Source organism: Lycium ferocissimum, chromosome 2 (assembly GCF_029784015.1).
Source record: "Lycium ferocissimum isolate CSIRO_LF1 chromosome 2, AGI_CSIRO_Lferr_CH_V1, whole genome shotgun sequence".
In the NCBI taxonomy this organism is placed as follows: Eukaryota; Viridiplantae; Streptophyta; class Magnoliopsida; order Solanales; family Solanaceae; genus Lycium; species Lycium ferocissimum.
In genome coordinates, this window is record NC_081343.1 from 49,576,986 (window position 1) to 49,598,666 (window position 21,681).

General features: G+C 35.8%; 4 protein-coding genes across 4 annotated transcripts in view; 3 read left to right on the forward strand and 1 right to left on the reverse strand.

The window, feature by feature from the left end:
• The window catches only part of LOC132047694 (GDSL esterase/lipase At4g10955-like), a 1,962-nt gene extending 522 nt beyond the window's left edge, over positions 1-1,440 (reverse strand). Inside the window, exons 1-3 of the mRNA XM_059438702.1 lie at positions 1,255-1,440; positions 792-808; positions 3-628 (exon numbers count right to left, since the gene is read on the reverse strand). Coding sequence (XP_059294685.1) covers positions 3-628; positions 792-808; positions 1,255-1,374 — 763 coding nt within the window. The 5' untranslated portion in view covers positions 1,375-1,440. The remainder of the gene's footprint in view (positions 1-2; positions 629-791; positions 809-1,254) is intronic.
• A 2,629-nt stretch (positions 1,441-4,069) lies between these two features.
• Positions 4,070-8,262, forward strand: LOC132042551 (F-box/kelch-repeat protein At3g23880-like). The gene is made up of 2 exons (XM_059433078.1): positions 4,070-5,413; positions 7,931-8,262. The coding sequence occupies exons 1-2, from the start codon at positions 4,215-4,217 to the stop codon at positions 7,992-7,994; spliced, it is 1,263 nt and encodes a 420-aa protein (XP_059289061.1). The 5' UTR covers positions 4,070-4,214; the 3' UTR covers positions 7,995-8,262.
• A 717-nt stretch (positions 8,263-8,979) lies between these two features.
• LOC132042570 (large ribosomal subunit protein eL20z-like) lies at positions 8,980-15,369 on the forward strand. The gene is made up of 4 exons (XM_059433096.1): positions 8,980-9,401; positions 12,309-12,384; positions 12,895-13,009; positions 15,042-15,369. Exons 1-4 carry the CDS (start codon positions 9,191-9,193, stop codon positions 15,099-15,101), a joined length of 462 nt encoding a protein of 153 aa, XP_059289079.1. The 5' UTR covers positions 8,980-9,190; the 3' UTR covers positions 15,102-15,369.
• A 4,070-nt stretch (positions 15,370-19,439) lies between these two features.
• Positions 19,440-21,661, forward strand: LOC132042562 (large ribosomal subunit protein eL20). Its single transcript, XM_059433087.1, has 4 exons — positions 19,440-19,591; positions 19,703-19,818; positions 19,903-19,966; positions 21,273-21,661. Exons 1-4 carry the CDS (start codon positions 19,577-19,579, stop codon positions 21,612-21,614), a joined length of 537 nt encoding a protein of 178 aa, XP_059289070.1. The 5' UTR covers positions 19,440-19,576; the 3' UTR covers positions 21,615-21,661.
• Positions 21,662-21,681: the final 20 nt, after the last annotated feature.

A 21,681-nucleotide genomic window follows, 5' to 3' on the forward strand; every position in this document is an offset into this window, starting at 1 on the left:
ACTCTTGCTTTGATTCTCAGAGTTAGAAGGAAGCATTGATTTGAACCTTTTCCACACAAATCCAGCTTTTCCACTCAAGATTCTCAAACTCATGGCCAATGAAACAGATGGTGGATTGAAAAGATGTGCTTCTACATAGGTTCCTTCTTCAGCTAATGCCTTGTATACCTCGATAGCAAAACCAGCTCCTAACGAGTGCCCTGTGATCGACACATTTTTGCTCCCTTGCAGGTTAATGATTGATCTTAGCGCACATAAGACCCTGTCAAATCTGAAGGATCCCTTGAGACTTTCCCACGCTAAGTAACGGAGATCATCCTCGATATCTCTCCTTATTGTGGAGTTCTTCAAGAGTGTTCCTCTGATGGCTAATACAACTTTTGGTGCACCAGTTGGTCTTATTGGTATAAAATCAGCCAGGGTCGCTTGATCCCACTCCAAAACTGCAGCAAATATAGAGCCATCTCTTTCATCTACAAGGGGTTCAACTAGTTTGTACTTAAAGGGTGTCCACCACTGTGGCGCAAGGCCAGTTCCTGTGCTCCTATGTTCTTTTCTGTCAAGTTCGAGCAAGTATACTGATTGTACAAAGCAGGCCATCACTATTCTTTTGTAGCTTTCATCCTTCCTGCACGTTTATGTTGTTTCACTTCAATCAGGTTCATATATATATACACACACACACACACACTAATTCGTCGTTTTCAATTTCAAATAAATGAATAAGGACAAATAATTTGTAATACATCATCCTATGTAGCATAAGAAATTAAGGATGGAAAGGAACTAACCAACTGGAGCTGATGAGTTCTCTGTTAGGATTTAAAATCCCAAATCCGACTTTTGTAAGAACGGAAAGATTGGAACCGGACCACTTAAATACCAATCTCCTTAGAGTAACCTACTTACGCCGTGATGTAGCGAAGAATAAATGTATTTATAGTGGTTCACCCTCGTGAGAGCTACGTCCATCTAGATCTTATTAAAGAAGAAATATTACAAGTGAGTATTTCTCTTAGATTTTTCTCTCTTTGGGATGTGTTGTCTTCTTCAATTTGGTGTGTTTAGCAAATGAGAAAGCTTCCCTATTTATAGGTGTGAGATGAACCTATTGATGTCATTGGTGACTCAAGCAAGCACTTGACAATTTGCCAAATACAAGGAAGATGTTTTCTTCCTTAAAACAAGGGAAGTGTTTTCTTCCTCAAAACAAGGGAAGTGTTTTCTTCCCTAAAATAAGGGATGGACCCAACATTCTCTCCATCTAGGAGAAGAAATGTGGCGAGGTCCGAATACATGGAAGGCCTTGGGATGGTGCTGCAAAGAATGGTTTCTCTCCATGGAGTTCTTTCTGAAGGACCAATATGTTCTCATTTCGTCACTTCTTTTTCTCTAAGTTTCTTAATTAGGTGCACATGAGAGGTTGCAGCAAATGAAGTGTGTGTGGAGGCAACACTTGAGAAACCAGTCTTCATAAAAGAGAAGAAAATACTCCTCCCGAGGCCTAGAAAGGAGAGGGAGGGGGGTTGGGCGGTCACTTTTGCATTTTCTATTAATTTATGTATGGTATCGGATTCCAGTGAGTGTGGATTCTTCCACCATTTATTGTACATATATAACAGAAGGAATTATGCATTGCACATGTTTTCTTTTACTAGTGAAAGGTTCAAAGTTCTACTGTGAAAGAAATGAGAGGGTAAGCCTAATAATTTTATAATTGTGCCAAAGAGACAAGTGTTATCTTGTGTTTGGTAAAGTACAGCCACCCTTGCTAAATTAGTCTTGCAATCAGGATCTATTCTATTCCTATAGATCAGCTTCCAAAAGAATCTGATTCTGTTTTGCGCTGGATGACCAAAAACAACAATTATGCTCTAGAAAGAGATCTCTAGTTCTTAGCTGATGTTGTTATGGACTGCTTCACCAAATTAATGAGCTCTTAAATTACTTTTTATAAAGCCAATTGATACCACAACTTTTTTGTTGCCCTTCAATTTTTTCTTTTCTTACAAAAAGTTTCTGGATGAGGGCAATATAAATCGTTTCTTTGTCCTATTTTTTGAATGCACTTTCATCTATATTATTTGAACATATGTTAAGGATATGAACATCAAGAACACGATATCACTAAACAAATGTTTGTGTCTGTCTCTAGAAATTTTGATCCCCTCTTCCTCTCATCTTCCCGGTTTTGGTTTCAGGAAAGGATCAAACGTATTCAAATCAATGTTTTGAATTTTCTGGCAAGAAAATAGGATTTCATAACTTCATCTTAATTTGACCACCACCACACCGGTACTTCATTGGCTCTATTGGTTTTGAATCCTGAAAAGCTTGCTCATTTATTATCTTTACAAACTTTTTTACTGTGATCTCCAATACTTGCTTTCCAAAACACTAAAAGTATTTGGATAGTTATTTGATTTTTAGTAGGTCCTAGTTTATTTTCAAAACAGTTTTTCAGGAAATATGCAAAGCTACTTATCAAATAATCAAAGTATTGTTCGCTAAAAACTTAACAATAAGGTCTTTTTGTTACACTATTTTAGCCACAATGATTCAAATGAGATAAATTTATTTGACTATTTAGATTAAATTTAATAGTTTATGCTTACTTAATGTCATTTCTATCTTTTCTTCTAAAAGTTTATCTTAATTTAAAATTATACAATAAAAGTTATGATAATTTTTACATAAATATAACTAAATTTAAATCAAATTAGTGTGACAATTTAGCCTCTCTCAAAAACTTTAAAAGACCAAACACCGCAACTTTACGACAAAGAATGTTTCAATTTCCAAAGGAAATACTTGCTTTAAAGTTTAATAGTTACTGGAGTAATACTTTAGGAAAATGGACACGTGGTAACCGTGTTCCCCACAGCAGACACGAAGGACAAGCAAGGGGAGAGAATGTACATACTTGTCTTATTCTCCTTTATCCTAATCTCTTCTTTGGCTATTACTTTATCAAAGTGATTTGCTTGAAATTTTTCCACAACATTACTTTACTTATCCTAATCTCTGTTTTAATTTATGTGAACCTATTTTTTTTTAATTCATGCAAAATAAATAATCTCTTTCCTAATTTAAAAATAAATTTACTTTATGAAGTGATTATAGCCACACACATATTTAAGGGGCAATTCGCAAAATTGCCCTTCTTTTGGGGTGGTCTTTAAATTTTGCCCCTCATATTTGAAATATTTAAATTTTACCCTTCAGCTAAAACCCATGGGTTCCAGGTTCGAACCCACACACAGTCAAAATTTTAAAAAAAATTCGCAAGGCAGAGTTTAAATTTCGCTATGTCCCCACCGCATACACTTGTGAAGGAATACCAAAGTTATGTCGGACCGGCAAGATACTTATGCCTTATGGGCGACTTGACATAAGTATGTTGGGTTCGCATAACTTTGATAATTCCTTCACAAGTTTATGCCGGTCCAAGATAAAAGTTTGCCCATTAAAAGTATACCACCTAAGATAAACTTGTGAAGGAATTAAAGTTACTGGGCCTAAGATACTTACGCTTAAGTCCGCCCCATAAGGCATGAGTATGTCGGTCGCATAAATTTGATAATTCCTTAACAAGAGTATGCGGTTCAAAGATACACGCGACCCAAATCTTGCCTTGCAATTTTTTTTTTTAATTTATGCTTGAGCGGGGTTCGAACTCAAAACCTCATACGATTTGCGAGGAACGCTCAAAGTTGCAATGCGAAGGGCAAAAATTAAAGACCAAAGAATACGAGGTATAATTTAAAGCATCACAAATGAAGGACAAAATTTAAAGACCACCCCAAAAGAAGGGCAATCCACGCAAAAAAATGATATTTAAGACTTATTTTGGATCACAAATTTCAAAAGTCTTCACTCTTTCTTAAATATCGTGTTCAGTCAAATAGATTTACGTAAATTGAAACGGAGGGAGTATTAAATTACATTAATAAGTCTTTTTGTTATTCCAAATATCGTTATTATCCATTTGACTTAAACTTAATTTCTTACTGACTTTAATCCTTAACAAGTGAAAAGCATTAATACGAGATGGTCGTTATTAAAATTCTTATGAATCTTTTCACATTGTTATAAGCAAAACCCTCTAAAACCTTTTTCCCTCTTCTTTCCCAAGACTAGGCTTGTCAACATCCCCAAAGTTCTCTTTGTCGATTTCACAGAGCCCTTTCTCGTCTTCAACTTCCAAGCAAAATATGGCTAAAGGCAAAGGAAAAAGGAAAGGGAAAGGGAATTCCAAGAAAACAAAGACCAGACCTTTAAACCCAACATCCAACTGCATTTTCCCAAGAGAAATCATCTCTAACATCCTTTCTCGTCTCCCTGTAAAGACCCTTTTACAATTCAGGTCCGTTTGCAAACCATGGCGAAACCTCATTTCCAAACCCAACTTCATAGACACCCATTTCTACCATTCCTCTTCTTTGCAGCACATTGGTTCACCCATTCTCATACATACCCAACATGTCAAGTCCTCTGATCATGTACTTTCACTATACAACCCGCTTGAATCATCAGTTGTGGAGCTAGATAACCCCTTTCCTTTTTTCTTTCAAGAAATGGCTGTTGTGGGTTCATGCAATGGCATTGTTTGCCTTTGTAAGCCACCTTGGGGTGATGTGATCACTCTTTGGAATCCAGCTATGAGGCAGTCTAGGAATGTTCAGCTTTCCAAGAAGAAACCCCTCATGGGAATCTACTCTGGTGTATCCATAGGGTTGGCTTACGATTCGCAAGAGAATGATTTCTTGATTTTGAGTCTTTTGGGTTACAGAAAAGTAATTAAGGTTCCTGATGAGGTGGAAATGTGTTCTACAAAGAGTTTTAGTTGGAAGAAGCTGAAAAATGAGGTGGGGTTTCGAGCTCTTGGGTTTAATTGCAATGTGATCATTAAAGGGGTACCTTATTGGAGTGCTATGGTAGAGGATGAGTATGGTTTACGTGAGGTGTTGGTGTATTTTGATGTTGGTAGGAAAGTATTTGAGAAGTTACCTATGCCGGGAATAACAATGGAGACTAAGGCACATCTTGTGGATTTGGAGGATTCTCTTGGTATGTTAATATGGGCGAAAACAGACAAATATAATGTTGATGTTTGGGTAATGGATGATGAAAATGGTTGGAGTAAGAAATGCAATGTCGGACTGGTGGTCGGGTTTGACAGAATTATTGGTTGTTTGAGGAATGGTGACATTGTAGCTGAGAATGAAAATGGTGTGTTGTTACTCTTTGATCCAGTGACTGGTTTTGTTAAGACAAAATTGTGCATCGATAATGCTAAGAGTGGTTCATCCGTGATTTTCAACTATTTAGAGAGCCTAGTTATGATCAGAGGAATGATGCCAGTTAAGAAGCAAACTGCTAGAGATAAATTAGCACGTGAAAACCTCCTAAAGTACGGTGATCCTTATTTGTCTTTCCAATTAGTACATTTTAAGTTACTATATGCTTGCTTTATGCTGATGGTTAACTCCCTCTTTGAGATGTTGTTGTTGCTGTATTTATGCTTACATGCATATATATATGTTACAGGCACCTGGTGAAACTAAGCAGATTGACTATGATCGGTTAATTTACTATGAGAACTAACTCTATGATTTGTTTACTTAATTCTAAGAAAATAGTGGAGATGTTTGTGAATTGCTGTTGTGATTTCAGAAGCATCTATACCCACCTAACAAGTTTTCTTTTTCCTTCTATCTGAGAAATCATGTTCTCGTAAGTAACTTCGTGGTGTGGAGTTACAATATGAATGTCTGTCATTGTATGCCATTCTCTTATTTTCAGTGTCCAATTTTTTGGTTAGTCTGCCAAACAACTTCATGGGCATTGTTTGAAAAGATTTAGGATTCGCTTTAAATATGCATTGTGTGCCAAGAGTGTTGCCCAAAGGATTCAACTTCCTGGTCACTCCATTTATTTTGTAACAATATAAAATCTTTTGACAACAGAAACATCTAAATGCGCATAGGAAGCTTTTAGCCTTTGTGTGTTCTATTTTTGGAGCATCGGTTGTGTTAAGGTCATTATGAAACAACAAGGAACAGACATCATATGATTGTCAGATCCTGGAGTTTTATATCTACGTATGAAATTTTCTATTTGCTAATGCTGTAGAACTCTGAGTAGCTGGTTCCATAAGCGTTCTGACCATTATTTACTTGTAAGAAAGAGCAGGAAAACATAGTTTCAGGGATACAATGCATTTGTATTGGATCTCACTAACTAAGCCAAGGCTTCAAAAGAAAAAAGAAAAAGCCTAATAGAACCAAGTCCTGCCAGGGAGTGCAACAAGGCTGTTCCCTTTCTATTCAATTGAGCCAGTGCTTTTGCAAATTTAGATGTTCTTTTTCTTGTTTTTGGTAAGTCTTTCTGAAACATTTCCTCATTTCCTGATTCATGAACTTTATACTTGTATATACAAGTGTGGGTTTTAATCTTATAGATGTTGGATGTTAATTAACTAAAGCTTATATCAAAGAGAGGCTTAGCTACTGTGTCCTACCATTTTCGATGAATATGCACTCTCTTTCTCAAATGGAGTATGAGACATCCATATCTTAACTTTTGAATGCTCAAGCTACTTGTGTCATAACTACCATTTTTGATGAATGTGCACTCTCTTTCTCAAATGGAGTATGTGACACATCCATATCTTAACTTTCGAATGCTCAACGATATAGCTTTAGTTTGACAGCCAATATTAGAGGTCCGGTCTTTCATATGAAAGAATCTCCTTTTCATTTATGTAACTATTTGCTCCTTCGAGTTGCACTTTTGGGGATTTTCAGCGTCACTTTCCAGCTTTGTTTTCCCGTGGCTTATAAGCTTTCTAGTCTTGCTTCCGCATCCTCCGTCTTTCTTCCTTGGCTGGCTTGTGTCTTGTAGTAGCCTTAATAACAGTTCCAAAAGTAGTCTTTAATAAATGATTGACTTGCTTATTTTTTGGTTTCTTATCCGGTGTTGTGTACCTTCTTTGGACCCGACTGATCCGATTCGTACTAAGGAGTCCCACTTTGGATGGTAAACAGCTCCCTACCGAGGGAACTTCATTGAGAGCTCGCATGTGAGACCTCTAGTTAATGATGGAGGAGTTCTTACCACTCCACCACAATATTTGGTGGTAACGAATTGACTTGTCATAACTTGAGGATTTTGTTCTAGACACAATATTCTTAGCTATTTGGTCCATGGTCTCTGAAGAGCATGTTCGGAGTGGAAATGAGTGGCACCAGGGACTGTGACAGAGGTGTTTCTATTGGAAACGTAAATTTGATTTTGTAGAAAGTATTAGATAGTATGTATTAGCATTATCCATTGGACACTTAGAATTTCTATGTATATTATCCAGGTGCATTTTTATGTTTTCAAAGTGACCAAGCTCATTGTGTGTGAAAGTATTTAAAAAATGTGAGTCTAGCAGTCTCGTTCGCACCTAAAAGTAATGTTGTCATTTGTGAGTGGAGTATCTAATATAGTATTAAGCGAGTTCTTATGTTTATCTCCATCTTCCACTCTCTTTGTGCCCTTGACATTTTTCATAATAGCCTAGCTTATATTCCAACAGCGAGTATGGGAACTCAGTAGGACAATGAGAGCATGCGAAGAGCCTTCACTGGTGCTAATGTGGACATTATGTAAAAATAGAAATAGGAGAGCATTTGATGGGTTAGAAAAATCTTTGGTGGTACATTTTAGTGGAACAATTTTGTCTTTGTATATCTTTTTATTTTGAAATTTAACTAGTGTTGTCGAATGGATGCTATTTGTGTGGAAGCATGCTTTGTTGTAAGATGCTCTACCTTTTGTTTGTACTTTGTGTGCGGGATTTCTCTCTCAAATCAATATCGTTTTAACTTGATAAGAAAAGATAGTTGGAAAACTCAATGACATTCTTTTCTTGGTAATGCAGGGTTGGCATAAATTTGAAGGTCATTTCCACTGACGACTCTCGGCAGCTTGACTTGGCTGTCTAGAATTGCATGAAAGACATTTTGGCTGCCCCTTTTTGCTAACATCTGAGATGACATGGAAAACTTTTTGATATCTTTTTAGTCAGGAAATAGCAATGTATGTAGTTCCTGGTTCCTCTGATGTTTATATTAAAGAGGAGTATAATGCAGATATCTGAATACTTTGTTGATCGGATTGTCAACTAATATCTATTGTACATTGCACTGATCATCTAGTACCTTTTTGTTAATCAACTACTTTTTCCTAATCAACTAGTACTTGATTAAACAATGGTGAGTTCATGTTTTGCGCATAGCATTGTTTGTGTTGTTTTATGCTTCATAACATCTTTCAGTGTGTTCCTAAGTGTCTTCTTCACTCAATTTTTGTTCCTCCCCACAAGTAATTGCCTTTTTGTATGGCTTTTAATTCTTTGTATGTGAACTCTGGTGCGACTATGATCAAACCAGATGTTTGCGAGTCATGAAAAACGTTGTTACACGCTACAATCTAGGAGCCGTTCGGTTAGAAGGATTAAAGTATAATATTTGGGATTAAATATATATAATGTGTTTGATTGAGGGGATTAGCTAAAATCAAGATAAATTTCTACATGTTTGATTGAGGGTATTGGCTAAAATCAAGATAAATTTTTACCACAATCATGGATTATTTATCCCACATAAAAGGTGGAATTGATAATCTTAATTATAATTTCTGGATAACTTGATTACATGATCCCTTAACACTTAGAAGCTTACAGTTAACTCTATTTTAAAGGTTGTCAGTAAGATTGACAATGGTGACAAATTTTCTAGCATTTTGGTTTGCCGAAGAGTATTTGCTCTAGTTTTTGTGTAGAATTTTCATACTCTATTTTGAGTATAAAATAACAGGAAGTGTGTTTGCAATTGGGTCATACTACAGGGGCATTTTAGTGTAATGTATTCTTGTTTTTCTTTTATCCTCTCTTTTGTTTAATTGTTTATTCTGGTCCTCTCGCCAGTTGTACCAAAACAAATTTAATGTCCACACGTGTTGGCATGAGACTTACCAGCTAAGCCAAAGCTGGAAAACCAAATTACCAAAACCATCAGCGCACCATTCCCCCAAACAAACCCGACGACTGCAAAATCGGCGATCACGTCTCTCTCTCCTTAACGATCTGATTCAATACGACTTCATTTTAATCGTTGTTCGATCTCTATCCCGGGAAAGTATGGTCGAGGAAGACGGGAAGAACAGGGCCTCACCGGCAACCGGCGAACCCTTACCGGGAAACTATTACTACGGTACGTTTCAAGGAGTGGCCAATCATCCACCTCCGCAGTCTCAGCCACCGGTGTTCGGTTTCCCTCAGCCCACTCCTCCTCCTGGTGCTTCCGGTGCTCCTCCTCATTACTATCCTCATGCTTATCAAACTGCTCACGGTCTGTTTTCTCACATTTTCAAATATCTGCAGCAAATTGATATGAGAAAAGTTGCAACTTAGTTTTCCGTTTGGATTGGCTTATAGTAATATATTGTTTTCCGTTTGTCTCAATTTATGTGATACTTTTCGCTTCCGGAGATTCAAACTCCACGATTTTAAGATGTACTTTTCACCAAATTGATATGAGAAAAGTTACAGCTTAGGGTACTTATCATGTTGTTTTTAAATATATAGATTTTAATCTTAAAAGATTAAGTTAATTTAATCTAATTTAGCTTCAAAGTTTGGTCAAATTCACTCTCGAAAAACGAAAAGCATCACATAAATTGGGATGGTGGGAGTAACTTATGCTTGTTGATATATTCTGTTTGTTTCCGTCGATTAAGTTAAAGTTGGGAATTTTAATCCAACATGCCATCCGTCTTTTAAAATAATATTTCATGAATTGTATTGATTCGTTAAGGTACAGTTTTGTGTACTAATAAGTAATTGGGAACGGAATAGAGGGTATAGAAGTGTGATTGGTTATGGTGTGATATGGTTTTGTCATTGGGAATTACAAGAAGGGGATTGGTAATGCAGATTGTAGGTTTAGCTCTATCAAGTGGGGCACACATAGTTGGTATCACGACGTGGTGCTTTTACCTCCATTGAATTCTATCCTTAGCTAAGTCCCTATTGATTTAGAGAGATTGTAGTACACTAGTACTCTTTAGACAACTACTGTCCATGTAATTTTAGATCCAACACATTCCGTTTATCTGTACTAAACAACAACATAGAAAATAACGAACTCAAACTAAAAATCTCAGAAATATACATATATTCAATACAAAAGCTAGACATCAAGAAGGCCTTCGAATCCAATCATGTGAACAGGAGGTTCTTGTTGAAAATATTCAATGATATAGGTTCTGGTGAGAAGTGGATTAAAAGGACTCAAATGAAAGAAGCTTCAAATGATGATGATGATAGGCGGGTCGGAGCGGGTCAACAAAGAGAGTAGGCAATTTTTTTGGAATCGCGTAATTTAAAAAGATTTGGGGGTTTCCATCCAAGTAGGGGTTTAAGTGTGAAGTTTGAAGATGGCAGGGGTATTTTTGTTCACAATCGCTAACGGAGGGTAAAGTTGGCTAATAAAACATAGAAGAGGGGTATATTTGGCCCTTTTCCCTTTTTTATTTCATAGTAAAGCTTTTGGTGATTATGGATGCTTTTCCGGCAGTTTTTCTCATAGCTCACAGTGGCTAGACAGTGAGATTCCCTCATCCTTTTTCTCTTAATAATAGTCATGGAAGGACTTAGCAAATAGTCTAGAAAGCCGTCCATCATAATTAGCTAAAGGTGACAGTGTAGGCCTGTAGGGAGAGAGAACTTGATCTCAATGGAACTGTCACACATTCTCTAAGTTGATGATACCTTGATTATGTGTGCTGCAGAGGAGAATCACTTAAGAATTCTCATGATCGTTGAGGTTGTATCTGGTCTTTATGTCAATCTTGTAAAGAGCTTTTGTATCAATTTTAATGATCAGTCAAAAGTGGTGTCACATACTGGGTCCTGCCCACATCCTGGGGATGCCTGTAGGAGCTGGTTACCAATCTTCTTCGGCCTGATAGGGCGTCATTGATAAGGCGGAGAGGATTAAAAAACTTCCTCTCCACCTTTTTAAATAATTTCACAAAAAAAAAAAAAAAGGCAGAGAGGAAGTTCTCAATCTGGGAAAGACAGTATCTATTGTTAGGGGAGGGAGATTAGTTTTAATCTACTGTCTTCTTAGATTCTTTACTTGCTAACATGATGACATTACTTCCTACTCCTGCACCTTCTAATGCGAATAGAGTTTTAAATAAAGAATTTCTTATGGAGATAATAAGGAAATCAAATCAGTCTCAGCGCTCTGGTTCAATAGGCACACATCGGTCATTTGTATCGTATTTATTATCCAATGTGTTTCGAAGTTGGAAACAATATATTGCCCCAACGGAGTAGGGTCTGGAAGCAAATTGGAAAATATTGGTGTACTTTCTCATCCAAAGTGGAGATCAAAGTGCAAAGTGGGAGGAAGGTGAAATTCTGATAGGACTTACGAAAAAAATACCACCCCCCCCCCCCCCCCCCCCCCCCAACACACACAAAATCCAAAAACCCAAAAAAAAAAAAAAAAAAAAAATAGGAAGATAGAGAAGATCTAATAGTATGGGTGATGATTGATGTGTTATGGATAATTCACTTTCTTCAGAGTAACTTCATGATTCTTTAAGACATCAAGATTGTGTTGCTTGATAAGTGAACTGAAGAATAAAGAGTACAACAACAACATACCCAGTGTGATCCCACAAGTGGGGTCTGGGGAGGTGGGGTGTACGCAGACCTTACACCTACCTTTGTGGGGTGCGCAGTTTCCGATAGACCCTCAGGGCAGGAGAAGTGTTTTTCAAAACAACTGAAGAATATGGCTGTCAGAAAATGCATGGAGTTCAGGGTTTTCATAATTTTATTGTGGTGTCTTTAGCTTAATTTCAAAGACTTCTTTAATTTCTTAAAATTTGTGCCTAGTTACCTTATCGAAAAAAAAAAATCCTAAAATTTGTGCCTAGTCATACACTTTCACATAAAATGGGACAGAGGGAGTATGTGGCGTCGTCAACTTTCTTCAAGCATTTAAAAGTTGTAGAAGTGGAGTAAAATGTTAGTAAAAAAAAAAAAACTGACACAGGAAGAATGTTGAACTAGACAATTAGTTATATATGTCGTCTAGGAAAATTTCAGGAATGTCACTTTTGAAAATGCTTTTTAATTGTCTGCTGTAATTGGTAGTTTGAAAATATTTGGTTGTTTAAAACATTATTTTACTGTCAGACATTATACATCATGCTCATTATGTTGCTTCACTGTGGTTTAGGTTATGCTGTTGCTGAAGGTAGACCTGTAAGGGAGCACCGCCTTCCTTGCTGTGGTATGGGGATCGGCTGGTTGTTGTACGTACCTATTCTTGTACCTTTCCTTGAGCCCTTATTTTTTAATTTTCTTTATATATTGTGGTCTGTTGGTAAAAATTATATTTTATGCAAAAAATGTGATATATGTAATCGTTCTCGGCTTTTAGTATTGTTTTAGAGCTCTTTCATTATCGTCTTCAGAGTCTTAATCTATATTAACATAAAGAGTGGTAGGTTAGAAGATGGGGAAACGATGTAAAAGCGCACAGGAATAACAACTCAGTGATATCAAAAAGCCTGATGTAATAGTTGCTAATTAATTACCTCTTTCTGGCGTTTCAATGATCAGATTTTCATAAACTCAATTTATGACCCATGTAAAGATTGATTAAGATTTCAATGTTGGGTTACTTTCAAATATGTATGACTTCGTTTGCAAGGTTCATCTCTGATGTCTAAAGATTGATTAAGATTTCAATGTCGGCTTACTTTCAAATATTTATGACTTCGTTTGCAAGGTTCATCTCTGATTTCTTTCTTTTTTGATAGGTTCATCTCTGGTTTCTTTCTTGGTACCATTCCTTGGTACGTTGGAGCTTTTCTTCTTCTGTGTGTACGGATTGATTACAGAGAGAAGCCTGGACTTATAGCATGTACTTTAGGGGTAAAATTTTCCGCCCTTCTCTCAAATTAATGTGTGGCAGATATTTTATATGCTTGGATTTCTCTGGGCATGGCTATGTTAGCCTCACACTTTTAATACTGGCTCAATGTCACAAGTATGCTCTCATTTCTTTGCACTGGCAGTATGAGTGATCCTAAAATTGGGTTTCCTTTCACATATTCTACAACTCTTCGTGATATTCTACAATAATTATGTAATCTGTCTAAGAGAAAAGGATGAGTATGATTATGAAGATAAAAGGATATTAAATACTCCCTGCGTTTCAATTTATGTGAACCCATTTGACTGGGCACGAAGTTTAAGAAAGAGTGAGGTCTTTTGAAACTTGTGGTTCAAAATAAGTCTTGAATATTTGTGTGGTTGTAAATCATTTCATAAAGTGAATTTGTTTCCAAATTAGGAAAGAGGTCATTCATTTTGGCACGGACTAAAAAGGAAATAGGTTCACATAAATTGAAACAGAGGGAGTATGATTTACCACTTACCAAGAGATGAGACGGAAAAAAAAAAGGGAACAGACTTAAGCTGTGTTTGGACCTATTTCCGTTGTTGGGGTAGAGTGGAAGTGGGAAGGTTAAATGAGAAGTTTGAATGCTATATGACTTGTTTTAATTCTCACACCTTGGGTGTTTTAGACAAATAATGTTGCTAGTAAGTCGCCCCATTTTTGGGATGGATAATGTGCATGTGTAGCAGCAGGTGGTAAGTGCTCTTTTTTTTTGTGGGTGGGGGGGGGGGGGGCGCAACTGTATGGTGGTTATATCCCTTCGTCACAAATTCTTGGGCATAGTATGTTTTTCTAGGAGTCAAGTTGAGCAATATTGTTGGGGACAATTAGACAAATTACCCAGTCTGATAGGGTACGGAGTATAAGAAGGGAAAAAGAAGACTTTTGGCACATAAGAAAAGTACCATTTGAACTTGTGGTTTCAAACATGTTTTGTCATTCTTATGGATATAAAAGCATGTCATTAAGGGTAAAATATAAAGTTTAATGTTATAGAGTTTGCAACTATAGAAAGGTGTTGTTCATTTTCAAGAAACTTTGCCATATAAAATGGAATAGGGTGAGTCCTAAAATTTGGTTTTTGGCAGCTTTAAATTTGGAAAAGAAAAAATGTTTTGTGCTTTAGAATAAGTGGACTTGATATTGAATAACTATATTTTTGATGTTGCGTCTCTCACCCGAGTCATGAAAAACTATATTTTGATGTGAGCCTTGGAATTTACTTCGTTTCACTTGGATTTCCCTTTTCTATTGATATTTACCTTACACAAGAGCAGTCCTATATGTAAATTATAGCCTGCTTGGCCATGTCAGCATGTTTGATGTTTCCAGTCTGCCATATTAGCCCAATCATCATATTGCCACTCCTATGTGGCTGTGAGGAAAGCAATCTCACAAATTATTCAACAATAGCCTTTATTCTCGATAGAGCTGAAGTCTTAATCTGACACTTGCATGAGTTTTTGGCTTCTTGTTATATAATTTATGTTACCTTTCCTTCTAGGGCTGACTGATATTCAGGAAAGCTGGGGCTTAAGGTCTTATGTTCATGTGTTCAATCTTCTTATTCTGATCGTGGATTTGCACCCAAGTAATTTGCAGTTTAATTCTGAATTAGTGCAACTTCTTAGGTGGCACTTAAAAGCCTGCCTTGTAAGCGACTAAGCAATCCTGCACTATTACTCTTGTGCACCAATGTTGCTCTGCTTGCAGAGGAATACTTGAGTAATCTGTTTTAGTGTCAAGCATACTCTTTTGGGGTTGAACTTGAGGGTAGATGAGGGATGAAGGGGAGGAAACAAATAGGGGGAAGATAATCATGGATAAACAATGGTTTGTTATTACCACCCAAGCAGTTGTAGCTATGCACTGATTAGCTTTCTGATTTTTGCAGTACCCAATAGAAGCATAATATCATCACCATCACTCCATTACTCTATTATTTCTCAATTTCGTTTCTCATTCAATATCAGCCTCTGACTGTTTGTTTGTTTGGTAAATCAGGCCATGCTTGCTTTGATTGCTGTGACTTTTGGCGTGACAAAGGCAACTCATTCCTGGTGAGGCTATTCAGGCTGCAAAATGTAACTTATCCTGGCGGTCTCTATTAAGAAAGGAACAGAGAGGAAGGAAAGGGCAACTTTAGTAATTGGTTTTGTTTGTAAGATGTCTCTTTTTCTCAATTTGTATAGCAAATATTGACTGGGTGGTTCTTATCCTTAACATGCACTTTCCCCCTTTATTAATGTTTGTGGTACTTCTTGGTTTACTCCAGCAGTGATATGTATATTTTTTGAAAAATTCCCCAATAGAGGTCCATATTTAGATTGGAGGTTTGTGTGTTCAGTGAAAATTGGCTGCTCCATTAGGAAGAAGTTGACAATTTCAAAGATTGACAATTTCAAAGATTGAAAGACTAATTCTTTGAAAGAACAAAAATACATATAAAAATACCCTTTGTTCATCTATTTTATTAAAACTACCCCTCAATTCAACTTTTTGGACACGCGTTTTTTTAAAAAAATATTTCATCTCATTTTTTGAAATGAAAAATCATGAGATGGAATTTTTTCGTAAGCCTTTATATATATATTAAAAACAGAATTTGATTTTCATTAAAACATGTGGAATTTTTTTAAATTTGGAAAACTTTTTTTTTTTTTTAACAGAAACCCCATTTTTTAGAAAATTCAATTTTTTTCATCTCATGAGATACTCCATAATTTTCTTCTAGATTTAAAAAAAATCATCGGTTTTTTTTTTTAAAAGCTTTTTCCATTAAAAAATTTAATGATTTTTATTTGGGATTTGAAAAAAAAATTTAGTGTTATGATTAAGGCAAAAAATATAAATGTAAGGGTAGTTTTAGCAAAATAGATGAATAAAGGGTATTTTTATATCTTTTCTAAAAGTACGTTTTATATTTTGTAAAAAAGGCTTTAAGTTGGTAGATATATTTACCATGTACGATTTTAGGTTATTCAAACTCAAAGATAATCGTATTATTTTTGATCAACTTTTCTCTTTCAAAGATTTGAATATTAAATATTAGATTGAATCGAGCGTTCGGACATACGCATAGATGTTCAAATCATCCAAAAAGGCGTGATTTGGGATTTGAACGACTGATTTCAAAAAATATAAATGTAAAAAAAATATATTTATCAATCATGTTTATCATTTGTATTAAATATTAATTTGCAAGTTGGAAAATATATTTATTAATCATGATTATCGGGGGAGGATTAAAGAGTAGTTATATATTCTTCCTTTTTATTCATGATTGATATTTTCCTTTTTATTGAACTATGATTTACTCATTTGGTAAGATTGTATAACAATTGGGAAATTTTTGATGGATGTTGTTTTTATATTTTTTAGAAATGGCTCCCTTCTAGTCAGATGAACTAGTTTGTTTTATTGGAACGCGACTTTATAGCGCAAAAAAAAAAAATTTAAAACTAATACAAAAAAAAAAAAAAAAGAACTATGATTTACTCATTTGATAAGATTGTATAAGAATTGGAAATTTTTTATTTTTCATTCAATGGTTAGGAAAAGTTGCTTATGTACCTTGGGATTTTTATGTTTATAAAAAAAGCTCAAACCAAAATGACTCAATAAAAAATTAAGTGAACTAAAAACCCCAATAAAAAAAAAGTTACAAAACTATTTTTTATCCTTGGTTCACGGAGAGATTTGCGCCTATGCGCCAAAGAATTTTTTCTGCTGCATATGCGCACTAAAAAAAAAAAATTGGTCCAGATGAACTAGTGTTGTTATTATATTAAGTTTTTTTTCAAACAAAACTTACTTTGAGCACCTTTTCAACCCCTAAAATAACGATCCGAATCCATTATTGAGCATTAAGCCCCATAGAGTTTTTCAAAGACACAAGTGGAAGGTTCCACAGAGAAACATCGACAATCTTGATTGCTGTTTTACCGCGTTAGTGGTTTTGTAACTTTTTTTTTTATTGGGGTATTTTTAGTTCACTTAATTTTTTACCTATTAATGGACTACCATATTTTGGTAGTTGGTACTTGGACGTACATTTACTTTAAAGTGAATTCGTCTTCATGCTCGGATGTTTTGTGCTTTACTTGTGTTTTTTAAACAATACAATCAAGAAAAGAAATTTTAAGTAATATATCTCTCTTAAATCCATGGCAGGCCGAAGTGGGGGTGCTTATTCCGTGGTTCAGTTGGATATTTGTGCTTAACAGTTCCGTTCGGCTTATAACAGTTCAGTTCGGCTTATGGTTTTTAATTAGTGTATCTTATTGGTTGGGTTCTATTTGAATTTAAAGGTTATCGGTGCTTATTGGTTAATCAACAAAGTCAAACAAGGAAAGGCAAAATTTAAAAGATTCATTGCTCAATCTGAGCACTTTCTAAATATAACCGAAGCATGATATTTGAGCACTTTCTAATCACTTGTCGCTAGCAAAACCAGTTAGGAACATATGTATGAACTATTTACTACTAGAGTTTAACATTTTAGGATTTTAACTTCCTATACTTTCTAAACGGATAAAGGGTCAAATTTACCCTCCAAGTATAGTTCATGGTTTAAATTTGCCCTCCGTCAAAGTTTGGGTCCTGCCCTTATATGAATGGATACGTGACTTGATTCCACGACACAAAAAGTTTAGCCACGTAAGATCTACGTAGGCTCCCAATCCCAATTATTTTAACTCATAACCCGTAACCAGGGGCGGAGCCAAGTAGGCCTAAGGGGATTCATCCGAACCCCCTTCGACGGAAAATTACACTGTTTATATATGGTTAAAATTATTTTTTATGTATATATAGTAGATGTTGAACCCCTTTGGCCTCTTCATGTGTTTAATTATTCGTATTTTGAATCCCATTAGTGAAAATTCTGGCTCTGCCATTGCCCGTAACCCGTTTCCCCATCGCATAAAATAACACAATCCTAGTTCATTTTATTTTAGAAAGAGAGGAAACTCAAGAGAGAACAGAAGGGCAATCGGCGATATTGTTGGAAATCGGCCTGCCAGGCAAGTTGTGTGCACAATGACATTCTCTAAGGAACTAACCTCGTTTTTGCACAGTGATGATCAGAAAACAAAGTCACGAACAAATGAGTCAGGGGCGAATGTCCTAGTACTTAGCAAATTGCAATGCTGCTTCTTAAAATAGTAATGTCGAGAATAGTAAGACAGACAAAAAGTGATAAGAATAGCAAACAGTCAAATGCGATTGAGTGAAAAAAGAAACTTTGAGAACCAAATCAACCAAAAAGGATTCTTTGATCAAATTTAGAGACGCCCCACTTGAAAAAATGGAAGCTTTGATCAAATTGAGAGATAACTAGTTGGAAAAATGGAAGCTTTGATCAAATTGAGGAAACCCCAGTTGGAAAAAATGAAAACTTTAATCAATGAGCGATTTTTACATGGCTCTTCTGTTCTCTCTTGTGTTCCCTCTCTGTCTAAAATAAAATGAGCTAGGGTTGTATTATTTTATGCGATGGGAAAACGGGTTACGAGTTAAACTAATTGGGGTTGGGAGCCAACGTGGCTAATTTTTTTGCGTTGTGAAGTCCAAGTCACACTTCCATCCATATAAGGGCAAATTTATCAAGTATCCTAACGAGAAGGGCAAATTTGATCCCAAACTTTAACGGAGGGCAAATTAAACTATAAACCATACTTGGAGGGTAAATTTGACCCATTTCCCCTTTCTAAACTACTTATATATACAAAAGGTATAATGTGAACTTAACCATCTTATATATACAAAAGGTATAATGTGAACTTAACCATTCTTAATAGGTTAACGGCTTATCCGATAAGGAAATTGAGTGATTTGTACTCCGCATTTTTAAGCGGTTAATTACAGATTCCAATAAGTTCATCAACCGTTAATCGGATAACTCGATACTAATAAGACAATAAATCTATTTTTCTATTGGGTTATCGTAGTATGATTTTGTTTTGAACATCTCTTGGCGGAAGGTATGCACGATTTGTGTAGTTGGACACGCAAAAATAGAGTTTATTTACCTCGTTTAAGGGATTGAGTGCTTGGCGTTTTACGGCTTATTGAGGAGAATGAGTATAATTAAAGGAGATAGACATATTTGATGTAATCAAATTAACTGCCTAATAAACGAATAAAAACATACGAGAAATTCAAAATTTAAACTGAAAATGTTTAATTGTAACATATTATTAGGAGTTAAGATGTTCAATTAAAACAGAGCTTAATTTATCCTAACAAGTTTAAGAGGCTACCTATACATTAGGCAAAGCTAAAAGTTTTGCCTTAGGCAAAACTTATTAAACTTGAAGTTTGGTCCGGAGACAAATGTGGTTAGAAGTTCAAAACTACCACCTGAAAGGCCATTCCTGTAAATGACCCACAATTATCTAGCCCAAGTTTAGTTTAAAGCCCAACATCAGCCAATTTAGAAGCCTTGGAAACTAGGGTTTTATATAGAGCCCCCTTTTACTTAAAGCCCCTTTTCCTTCTCTTCACTCCTTTCACGGCAAACGCAGTACTTTGTCGAAATGGTGACTTACAAGGTAAAGACTAAAGACTCAATCTTTCTCTAATGGGTTTCCAAGATTTTCAATGTTTATCTAAATCTTTCAAGATTTGATCAACAATGGTGTTTTTTTGTGCTGTTATTGCAGTTCCATCAGTACCAGGTTGTTGGGAGAGCTTTGCCAACTGAAACAGATGAGCATCCCAAGATTTATCGTATGAAGTTGTGGGCTACTAATGAAGTTCGTGCTAAGTCCAAATTCTGGTATATACAGCTCTTTTCTTCTTGATCTTTTTATGTATTTATGCAGGTTAATGCTTATGCTTTGCTTGATTTGGTTGCAAAAAGGTATTTCTTGAGGAAGCTTAAGAAGGTGAAGAAGAGTAATGGTCAGATGCTAGCTATTAATGAGGTATGATGAGATGGATACATATCTCTATGTGTGTTGTTAGATCATCTGTATTAGAAATGTTAAGATCAGTAATTTAATGATAGCAATTTTGGTGCAAGGTGTTGTATTTGGTAATTGGTTTTTTATTATTTGAAGTGTTGGGATTCTAATTGATTTGTTCTTTTGGATAACCAAATGTAAATCTTGATATTTTGGTTACATATGTGAGTGTGCTGTATATTTTTTCACAAGGATGTCCTTTTTGTGCTGTGATCAGATGGATCTCAAAATCTATCTTTCAAGATAAAGTCAGCTTTAATGCAGAGGAAATCTGTGGTGGTGGTGGGATTAAGTTGGGGGAGGTATAGGGTCAGCTTTAATGCATATTTCCACTAAATTTAAAAGAGGAGATAATGGACGGGTCTCTTACTATGCAATAGGAATGTCAAGCTATGATAGGATGTTCGAAAATGCTGCAATTACTTTGTAAAAACCTTTTATTTTGAGTTGGTTAAGATGTTCAAATTTAAAGGTTTTACCAACACATTTGAACGCCACACTTGGCAAAATTGTTAGCAAAAGAATAGGAAAAAATTGAATAGGCTATACCATCTAATTGCAATTGAGGTCTAGTTGTACATTACATTGGTCCAATTTCTTCTGAAAATGTACATCGGTCCAATTTTTAAAAGAGCCTTCTTAATCTTGCTAGTGATTTGTTTGTTAGAGACATATCTATCAAACTCTTAGTGTTGGAGAACATAACTGAATGTTTAAATGAAACTGGTTCAGATGGAACAAGATGGACAGCAGGTATTCATATAGTTGGTCCAACTTGCTTAAGGTCTAGGCGCTGCTGTTGTTTTGACTGTTCACGAAAATATGCTTTGGTACAGGGAGTTCTTTAATTTTATTTATTGTGTGTTAATCATTTTAAAAAAATTAACTGTGGTTAATAAGCTATTGGTGGGACAGCCCTGCAGTCTTGCTTTGCTATTCAAAAGTTTGGTTTTGTTGCCAGTTTAAAGTCAATGATAATTGAACTTCTTGTAGCAGTGCTTATTCTTGCAAAATAGATTTCTTCCCACAGATCCCTTGCAACTGTTGGTATGACCTTAATGATTTGGTTATTATGGCACTGCATCATGCACCAATTCCTAGTAGTTTCTGTCTGCTGTGTTTAAATTGGATTTGGTGGTTTTTCTTGTGAAGTATTTTCCTGTTCCATCAAACTGTGGTATCTCGTTTCAGCAATTTTTTTGTCTCTTTTAACTATAAATATTGCGTTAAACCTCCTAACTATAAAGATTGTATGTTTATATTTTAGATCTTTGAGAAGAACCCAACAACAATCAAGAATTACGGTATTTGGCTACGTTACCAAAGTAGAACTGGATATCACAACATGTACAAGGAGTACCGTGATACCACATTGAACGGTGGCGTGGAGCAGATGTACACTGAGATGGCTTCTCGCCACAGAGTTCGCCATCACTGCATCCAGATCATAAAGACGGCCACCATTCCAGCTAAGCTCTGCAAGAGGGAGAGCACAAAGCAGTTCCATAACTCCAAGATCAAGTTCCCATTGGTGTTACAGAAGGTCAGGCCACCGTCTAGGAAACTCAAGACCACGTACAAGGCTACTAGGCCCAACTTGTTCATGTAACATGTTTGGTCATATTTGCAGTGAGAAGCAACTTCAGATTTCTGCAATTTTGGTGCTTTAGTTGAGT